Source organism: Lathyrus oleraceus, chromosome 2 (genome assembly GCF_024323335.1).
Source record: "Lathyrus oleraceus cultivar Zhongwan6 chromosome 2, CAAS_Psat_ZW6_1.0, whole genome shotgun sequence".
Lineage (NCBI taxonomy): Eukaryota > Viridiplantae > Streptophyta > Magnoliopsida > Fabales > Fabaceae > Lathyrus > Lathyrus oleraceus.
The window spans coordinates 376,093,563-376,104,157 of NC_066580.1; the positions used below are offsets into that span (position 1 = coordinate 376,093,563).

At 39.5% G+C, this 10,595-nt stretch overlaps 1 protein-coding gene across 1 annotated transcript; it reads right to left on the minus strand.

Moving 5' to 3' along the window:
- Positions 1-9,552: 9,552 nt before the first annotated feature.
- LOC127123331 (uncharacterized) lies at positions 9,553-10,314 on the minus strand. The gene is made up of 2 exons (XM_051053561.1): positions 10,168-10,314; positions 9,553-10,023 (listed from the first exon to the last, which is right to left on the minus strand). Exons 1-2 carry the CDS (start codon positions 10,312-10,314, stop codon positions 9,553-9,555), a joined length of 618 nt encoding a protein of 205 aa, XP_050909518.1.
- Positions 10,315-10,595: the final 281 nt, after the last annotated feature.

Below are 10,595 nucleotides of genomic sequence, written 5' to 3' on the forward strand. Positions count from 1 at the left end.
TGATCGGAATGAAATGAGCCGATTTTGTCAATCTGTCAACAATCACCCAAATAGCTTCAAAATTCTTAATTGTCCTCGGTAAACCAGAAACAAAATCCATACTGATACTATCCCACTTCCACTCTGGAATAGCCAACGGTTGCATTAGCCCAGACGGCTTCTGATGCTCAATCTTTGACTTCTGACAAGTCAAACAAGAATAAACAAAACTCGCAATTTCTCTTTTCATTCCCAGCCACCAAAATAACTTTTTCAAATCATGATACATCTTCGTAGCTCCAGGATGAATACTCAAGCCACTACGATGTCCTTCCTCAAGAATACTCTTCTTAAGTTCGGTAACATCCGGAATGCACACCCGATTACCAAATTTCAAAACACCATTCTCATCAACTCTGAATTCACCACCTTGACCTTGATTCACTAGAGTCAACTTATCAACCAAAAGCACATCGGATTTCTGACCCTCTCTAATCTCATCCAGAATACCACTCGTTAACTTCAACATTCCCAATTTAACACTATTGTGAGTACTCTCACACATCAAACTCAAGTCTCTAAACTGCTCAATTAAATCCAATTCCTTAACCATTAACATAGACATATGCAATGATTTCCGACTCAATGCATCAGCCACTACGTTTGCTTTACCCGGATGGTAATTCAAACCAAAGTCATAATCCTTCAGAAACTCTAACCATCTCCTCTGTCTCATATTCAGCTCTTTCTGATCAAACAAATACTTTAAACTTTTATGGTCACTGAAAACCTCAAATCTTGACCCGTACAAGTAATGCCTCCATAACTTCAGAACAAATACCACAACTGCCAACTCTAAATCGTGTGTCGGATAGTTCCTCTCATGAACCTTCAGTTGTCTCGAAGCATAAGCTACAACCTGCTTATTCTGCATCAAAACACCACCCAAACCCAACAATGAAGCATCACAGTAAACCTCAAATGGTTCCGATGGACTCGGTAATATCAGAATAGGAGCAGTAGTCAACCTTCTCTTTAACTCTTGGAAACCTTCTTCACATTTTGAGTCCCAAACAAACGCTTGCCCCTTTCTAGTCAACATCGTCAACGGTAATGCCAACTTAGAAAATCCCTCAATGAATTTCCTATAATAACCTGCAAGTCCAAGAAAACTCCTTATCTCAGAAACTGACTTCGGAGCTTCCCACTTAGATACCGCTTCTATCTTAGAAGGATCAACAGCAACACCACCTCTTGAAACCACATGACCAAGAAAACTAACCTCTTCTAACCAAAATTCACACTTGGACAGTTTAGCAAATAACTTCTTTTCTCGTAGAACTCCTAAAACCACTCTCAAATGTTCAGCATGCTCTTCTTCAGATTTCGAATACACCAAAATATCGTCAATAAACACCACAACAAACTTGTCTAGGTACGGATGGAAAATCCTATTCATATACTCCATAAATACCCCAGGCGCATTAGTCACACCAAAAGGCATTACAGAATACTCATAATGTCCATACCTTGTTCTGAAAGCAGTCTTCTGAATATCCTCAATTTTCACACGTATCTGATGATACCCCGATCTCAAATCTATTTTGCTGAACACACTCGCACCAACCAACTGGTCCATCAAATCATCAATCCTCGGCAAAGGATACCGATCCTTGATCGTCACTTTATTCAGTTGCCTATAGTCCACACACAACCTCATAGTACCTTCTTTCTTTTTAACCAAGAACACTGGTGCGCCCCACGGTGACACACTCGGACGAATAAATTTCTTATCCAACAAATCTTCCAACTGACTCTTCAATTTAGTTTACTCAACAGCAGACATACGGTACGGAGCCATCGACATCGGCCTAGTACCCGGTACCAAATCAATCGAGAACTCAACTTCACGCTCTGGCGGTAATTCATTCACTTCTTCAGGAAACACATCAGGAAAATCACACACCACGGCTAGATCGCAAATCACCAGTTTATCTTTAGCCTCCAAAGTCGCTAACAGCATAAACAACTCTGCCCCATCTGCTACTGCCTCATCATAGGGAGTGTAATACTTCGACAGCTCTGTGAACTTAGCAGCATACTCAGTAACAGACCGGTTGCCCCGCTTCAATTCTAAGAACTCTATCTCTTTCTTTCCCCTGACATCCTCTGGAAAGTACTCCCTCAAGAATCTCTCTCTTAACACTGCCCAAGTGATCTCAGCACTCTCAGCAGCTTCCAACTCAGTGCAGGCAGCAACCCACCAATCATCCGCTTCCTCTGACAGCATATGCGTACCGAACCTGACCTTCTGGTTATCGGCACACTCAGTCACTCGGAAGATCCTCTCGATCTCCTTCAACCACTTCTGAGCACCATCTGGATCATATGCTCCCTTGAACATTGGAGGATTGTTCTTCTGGAACTCACTCAGTTGACGAGCAGCTCCCAGTCCCACAACATTCGGATTCCCTCCAAGTACTCCAGCTAGCATACCCAGAGCCTCAGCAATCGCAGCATCGTCTCTACCTCTTCCAGCCATCTCTATTCTGAGAACCCAACAAGCTAAAACAATAAGTACTGATAGGGTTACACAACACCTATCACGTACAGGGAAACAGAATAATTACGACTCAACTCGACCGACTATGCTCTGATACCACTAATGTAACACCCTTCTAAAATACCCCAATAATTAATTAATTCAACAAAATATAAATCAGAGTAGATATGCAATTTAAGGGTGTCACACTTGACACTTCACACCATTCACCATAATAACTTGTCATGCTCATTTATTAATCAAAATAAAACATTGCACAATTCGCAGCGGATAGAGATCTAATCAATCATGCAAACCATGTAACACATTACATGTAAAGTTGTTCAACAACCAAAATGAAAACAAAGTAAAACATCCCGTCCCGATGTTACATCTACCAGAGCATGACCCACTAAGGAACTACACTAGACTCCAAGCACTAGCTTCTACTCAATCACTGCTCGTTACCTGAAACATAGTTGTAAGGGTGAGTTCCTCAATCGATATAATAAGCATTATAAAATATCATGTAATGCTAAGTAAATTAACACATTTCATCACCCAAATCAGATCACACATTCAGCAACGGCACATCAACTCAAAATCATAATCATACTCAACCCAACACAAAACACACGTATAATATTGGAATACATCCATTCATATTATACGCCATACATACATTATGCAATGAGACTCCATGCATGCGGTATCGACTATTCGTGAACACATAGTTCAACCTCACCGATCAAACCCAGATACGGCTACCAAGCTCACTAGTCCCACTCATTTGAGACCTAGTGACTCACTCACTAATTCCTCACCATGGGAATTAGCTACCACCCTGAAGGCCATGCTATGCACGCTAAATCACCTAGCATGCAAACATCAACAACAATCCACAATAATTCACTCACTAATTCCTCACCATGGGAATTAGCTACCACCATAAAGGCCATACTATGCACGCTAAATCACCTAGCATGCAACATCAACAACAATCCACAATGGACATATGCTCACACTCTAAGCCATAAACAGTCCATCCACAATTGCATACATACTAGATATATTCACAGCATTATGCATACCATCATACATCATCAGCATATTTATCACAGAATCATATTCATATCATGCCAAATAATAAATCACAGTATTAGCACACTCTACTAATACCTATACTGCTCAAAACAACGGGAAATGATCCCTACTATATCATACACCAATATAGGCAAAACGTCAAATATGTACACAATATTTGAATATCAATTTTCCACTTTCCAAACAGTGTTAACCGGTTAACGCCCTGGGTTAACCGGTTAACGCAACACAGAACACGCTTCCTGGCACATTTTAACAGTGTTAACCGGTTAACTCCCGGGGTTAACCGGTTAACGCAAGACAGACAACAATTTCTCATAATTCATAACAGTGTTAACCGGTTAACACCCTGGGTTAACCGGTTAACGCAAGACAGAAAGCTGTTCCTGTGCTAACACGAACAGAATGCAGAATCCCCCGCATTTTTCGCCGTCGGAGGACTTCCGGACCTCCGATTTCAATTCCGTAAACGGCTACACGTCCAGAAAATCACAACTCATCCAAATATAGGTTCAATTACAGTTTTAACATAACTTATTCATCACCATTTACAGCATTCCTCATCCCAATTAGGGTCAATTCAATGGCTTATTACTATCCATTACATGTTAACCCATAATACCCATTAAACGACGATAAACCCCCCTTACCTGAGTTAATCCGGCAATTGATTCTTTGACCTTCAACAATCGAGAATTCTCCTCCTGAGCCCTAGCCTCTTCTTCTCCCTTTCTCAGTTTCTTCTCTTTCTCTCAATGTTACGTGTTCTCTGCTTTCCCGTGAAAACCCTTTTTACCAAATGGGACCTTTATATATATATTCCAACTTTATTATTCCAATAATAATAATCCAATAATATTCCAATTATTTAATTAAATTAATAAATATACTATTAACTTAAATTAAATAATTATCATATTTTATCGGGGTGTTACAGTGGGCGCCACCCTTCTTTAGTCCATGTGGCGGACGCCACTCTCCCATGTGGTGGGCGCCACATTCTTCTAATATGATGGGCGCCACCATTCTTTATTTTTCTCCATTTTCTTCCTTTTTTATTTCCTTTTTGCTATTTTCCCATTTGCTTGCCTAGATATCTCTTATTCAATAAATACCTGAAATAAACATAAAGTACGGTGTGATACTATGGAAAATCAAGTAAAAAGCAATGCATGTTAAGTCAAATATACGATACATTTTCGCGTTATCAAACTCCCCCATACTTAAACCTTTGCTTGTCCTCAAGCAAATGTTGCATACATGAATAAAAATGATATATAATTTTTTGGCAGCATACAGTATCAAGACTCATGAAAAACACAGTTGCACTCGGATACTCATTCTAGCCTACAAACTCTACTTTGGTCATAAATTGCATCAACAGGTACTAACTTCCACACTAAGGGTATCGTTGGAACACATAGTCGCAATCGTGCAATCATAAGTCTCCCTCCTATACAAACCAATCAGAATCATGTCATCATGGCTAAGCCTACCTTACTAATATTTCTTTTTATCCTTTTTCATTCTTGTGTAATCACATTAAGCCCATTATCCTTTCACATTCATAGCAAGATAATCTGTTACTGACTATGATCTCATCATTATTTATTTATTTATTTTTCTCACTTTGGCTTAAGTAACAACTAAAGATGGTTATACCGTTGGGTTAAATGATCGAGTGAGGGTCACCTAACTTAGAAGGAACAACATTTTTCATACATTTTGTCAATCTTTTTTTTCTTTTAAGCCTGAGATCATACACTTATTTGCATCGACTTCATGCATAGTGTGTGCTTAGGATGGTGCTGACTGCTAGATAAACTACTTAAGGAATATTAAAGGATAGAATTTAAGGCTACGACATGACAAGTACTCAAATCGATCTTATACTAGGGAGATTTAAGGTGTTAAAACGATACCGATCTTGTAAAGTTTTTCTAAATCTCTATAATTCAACCTATGTTTTATTTACAGTTTAGAATTTTCAAAAGATGTACTATATTTCTAAGTCAAGATTTTCGCAAAAATTTGGTATGGCTTAAGCAAATGGGAGAATCAGTAAACAACGAAAACCACGCATAAAGACTCGACAGTGCAATGATATTTGACTCAACTAACACTTAACAATTTAACAAAGGAAATAACAATAATTAAATCTACCTAGAAAGCGATAAATAAAAGCGGTAAAGCTTCCTCCCCCATACTTAAACTGAGCATTGTCCCCAATGCAACGACCTAAGATATGAAAGAAAGGTAGAACCTGGGTAGCCTGCTACTGGCGCCTTCTGCCACGTGTTCGTCCACGTCCACCATTTCCAGGCTGGTGAGGTGGCGTACCCACATAAGAGGCATAGTCTTGTAGATCTTCCATACGAACTATCAATGTTTCCATTTCATCGATCAAACCAGGCATGTTTTATTCAATCCTGAAAGCGTAATCATGCCGGTGATGCAGCATCTGGCGAAGGATTTGCATCAATTCTGTTTGTTGAGCTTCCATGTTTTGGATTTGTTGGTCACACTGAGCGTCTAATTTGCTATGCCGCAACAATTCAACATAGATGTCATCAAGAGTGGCAGGTGCCATATTTCTTCTTCCGGGTCTTTGGCTGGATGATGTACCTGCAACATTTTCAGAAGAAACCTGTGTGGTGTGTGGGTATGTGTCAGTAGCGGGAGCAACTTGCTCCTGAACATAATCTTCATCGATGTCCCCGCCAGCAGTTACATTCTCAGGAATGTGCGCGAGGACTTGGTTAGGCACTGAATCATGAATATAACAATAATTGTCTGGGTTGCGCACATAGATGTGAACTGGGTTAGGGAGGATGAAATCTTGAAAAACACTATTGACAAAAATTAGGTGAAATTTATTGTCTTGCCTTCATTTTACCAATTTCATGCTCCTTGTCATGTCAATGTAAATGGAACGAGGCGGGAGCTGTGTTAGGCAAGAGAATTTATCTTCGAGTCTAAGGACTCGGGCTATTGAGGTTATTAAACCTCCAAAAACAATTGATCCTCTTCTCACGTTGACTATGGCCTGCATGTGAGAGAACACGAAAGGGACAATATTTACCTTTTGTGGCACAAAAGTGGCGAACAGATAAAAGGATTCTTTCTCGTTCACCTTGTTGGAGTTGGATCGGCAAAAAATGGTGCAAGCCAATATTTGGAGGAAATAATGGATAGCCGGATTTTGAATAAAAGTGGCTCTGTTTCCCTCAAAACTGTGTGTTATTGTACCTGTTATTACCCTCAAGAATAGTTGAAAGGCATGCTGCCAACCCGCAGTGGCTGGTACCTCGCTTACTACATCATTCCCATGGGGTAATTGTATCAAGTCCGCTAGTTGGGCAAAGGTAAAAACGTACTCTACATTGAACAAGTGAAACTGGGTAGTCCCACTGGAACAGTTTGTGTTGGGGGCGGGACTAAAAATAAGCGAACTAAGAAATTCTAGTGTTAGTTGAGCCTATATCGGGTCTTTAAAAGATAGGAAATAATTTAAACTTAAAGTATTTATCATATGATTAACACTATCAGCGTACCTTGTTGACTCTATTTCTCTTGCGCTTAGAGCTGTGTAAATTTCTTCCTGCAATTCACCTGGTTCGCCAGCTCTGAACAATATTTCGTATTCGCGCCTTTGTGCCACGACCAAAATTCACACTACTCATGTATGTAGTAAGAGTGTAGCAAGAAGGAGGAGAATTACGTTTATGAAAGGTGTGTTTTATGAGGTTAATTTGCTTGTTTATATAGAGGTAAGGGTAGTTGGAAAATAATTAATGGAATAAATTTCAATGAATGATGTTAAATGCATCGGTCAAAGTATTGAAAGTGGTTGAAGAGGGTTTAATACTTTGTCTGGCATGCATGGGACAAGAAATTATGGAATTGATGGCACACAATATGAGGAATAAGGAGTGTGGCAGGAGCCACTTTGTGAGAGTGTGACGGGCTCCACTATGACTATGAGGGTGTGGCGGGCGCCACAATGTGTAAATGGGCGCCATAACCTATGTGTGGCAGGCGCCACATGTAGTGTTATGTGTGTTCCCCATGTATTATCTTTTGACCCTGTATTTTCTTTATTGACCACAACTTTTGCATGTGAATTTATTTGACCAACAATTAAAAGTTGTTGAATAATTAGGTGGAAAAAAAAATAAGAAACAAAAAAATTGAGAATTAAATAGGGCATGGTAGAATGAAACTAAAACATAAAATCGAAAGAGAAAAGAATGAGGTAGATGGAAAAGAATAACATAGATCATTTGTGAAATAATTAAAAATTCCTAATGTGTAAAAACAACAAGAAAAACCAAACATGAAAATAAAATCTAAAATCAATGTCAGTAAAGCGGTAATATTCATATATATTAGCCATTATGGCGACTGCCGGCAGGAGGAGCTAACAAGTAGAAGTGCTGGTAAATGTGATCCAAGTTCTATGTCACTACCTCCATAAAGTCGTGGAGGTCTACGTGCAAAGTGCTCAATTCGCCTCTTAGATTGGCGATATCGGTCTGGACAGCATCGAGGACAACAACATGATCGATAGGATGCACAACAGGTACAGCAGGGGCGCATGAGTCAGCGTTAGAGAGATATGTATCATAATGGTCATAGATTTAGGGTGTCTCTGGAGGAGAGGGTGGTGCATCTGGTGGTCTGTCCAAATCAAAGAGCTAGTTTTTCATATCATATACACTCGTCATATGGTCTGGCAGGGTAAACAGGTGTACGACTTGGTTGTTAATTAGAAATTCAAACACATTCAGGCCCAGGTTTCTAATAATACCAGTGTTGAAACAGAATTGAATGTTCATTGGTCGTATTCCACCTAGAGGGTTAAGTCTAATAAGTGGTTGTCTCAGTCTAATAGCATTTACAATCATGGTCACTAGGCCCCCTATTAAGATTGGTCCATGGTTAGCTTGTGCCTTACGGTCTAAGTTGGTTATCATAAATGTAGCGGCATTAACAAGACGGGCCTGTGATGCACACTACATTATAAAGAGTTCGTCTTTGGACGCGAAGGTTATGTTTTGTTCTTTTCCAAATAGGGTGTGAGCTAGGATCTTATGAAAGTAACAGACGTCAGGGTTGTGGATCTTCTCAGAATGCATGAGATCCGGCTCGGGATGGTTGTTTCCTGTAATGCTACCCCAAAAGTAATCTATTTCAAGGTCTGTAAGCAGGTCTTCCTGGGTGATGGTAAAGGCATCAGGGCCATTTGAGCATCCTAGGAGTTCATCTATTTCTCAATGATTGCAGCGATACTCAATATCAAACATCCTAAAGGTGATAAGGCATCTATTAAATCTAATACCATGGCTTGGCAAGTAAACTAGAGAGCTCAGGAATTCTAAGGTTAGCCTATGGTAAGAACTAAATCTTCTTTTGATAGCAAAAGTATCCCAGCCAATTTGGTTAAGTTGGAACATAACATTATCTCTTATACCTAACTTAGTCATGGTACGTCCATCGGGGTATATGGTTAGTTCCATCTCTCTCTGAGCTAGAGCCTCAAAGCGTCTCCTTTGACCTCTGCCTCTGAAAACTATATCCATGTAGTCTACTTGTTGCATCGTGAAAGTCAGTAGCTAGATAAATTTAAGTAGACAATAACATTAAGTTAGTAATGGTTAATAATAAAGAAAAATACCGAGTGACTTTATGAAAGAGAAGAAAGAAAAAAAATGGATAGATAAAAAATGACATTAATAAAATAGGAAATATTCGCTATGTTTTACGTCGATAGCGCGACGACTCGGGAGTGTAAGTACTCATGGTGGTCCTTTCGAGGATGAATCCTCGTCAAACTTTTAATTATCCTCGATTTCCATGTCCACTTATCAAGCCATCTCACATATCCATCACCTTTTTTTTCTACGAGGTAGTTTATCCTTTTGAACTTATGGTGGTGGTTCTGGCTCTATCCTGAGAGCTAGCTTTTCAAATTTGGGTTCAATTTTTTCATCCACCACCTTAAAGTCTAACTTGCCCTTTTTAATACTAATGAGTTCCCTAGTTTCACAGTCTTCTAATTTTCTCTTCTTACTCATGATCTCAAATAAAGGTGCATTGGTGTGGATATTTTCCAATAACTCCTCATACCTTTCGGATTTGGGGTCTACCTTAACTTCCACAGACCTTCGCGGGAAAGGAATTGGTGATTTATAGGGAGGAGGAACAACACACAATGCTTCCTTCTCTACCTCTTCAACAACCTCCCTTTCGGGTGGTGTCGGTGGATCTTTCTCAATCTCTACTCTTTTCTCACCTGAACCCTCATCCTCATCACTCTTCTTAGAATTTTCGGTAGATTTTTCACTGGTGATTGTTACAACATCCGCATGTTTCTCAGGGAATGGTCCTAGAGGTGTCTACACAAGCAGGGAGATTTGAGTCTCCAATGCCTCGTTGTGAGTGACGAGGGACTCGACCACAGTGTTCAGTTGCCTAAGGGTTTCATTAGTATAAAGACTTTATTTTTTAAATTCTTCATTCTGAAGAGTTTGTGTAGCCACAAAGCATTCCATAATAGATTCTATCCTAGAGTGAGTTTGCGTCGCAATGAAATCCTCCATTAATATTTCCAGGTCGAATTTATAGGAATCTTGTGATTCCTCAAAATACTGGAAGTGATCATCGTAGAGAAAATTTTGGCGATACATAATAATAATGAAAAGAGTGCCTTAGTCTATACTACACAACACTGGAGTTACGATATCGACTAAATTAGTCCCTGACAACGGCGTCGAAAACTTGATCGCGTGACTAGTATGTCTATAGGATTCGTGACTGCAAGTGCACAGTCGTATCGTGTAATTTTAAAGATTATCGAACTCAAAGGACTAATAATCAAACTTACCGTTATCTAATGTTACTATGTAAATCTAAGGATGAGGATCTCTCTAGAAGTTGAGGGACGAAAAGAAATAACTACTAACGAAAA

What these genes read in the sequence shown, in the direction of transcription:
- LOC127123331 (XM_051053561.1), bottom strand. Translation starts at nt 10,314, where the DNA reads ATGTATCGCCAAAATTTTCTCTACGATGATCACTTCCAGTATTTTGAG. An exon ending in AATCTATTATGGAATGCTTT is followed by an intron (nt 10,024 to 10,167) that starts GTGGCTACACAA and finishes CTGCTTGTGTAG; the next exon opens with ACACCTCTAGGACCATTCCC.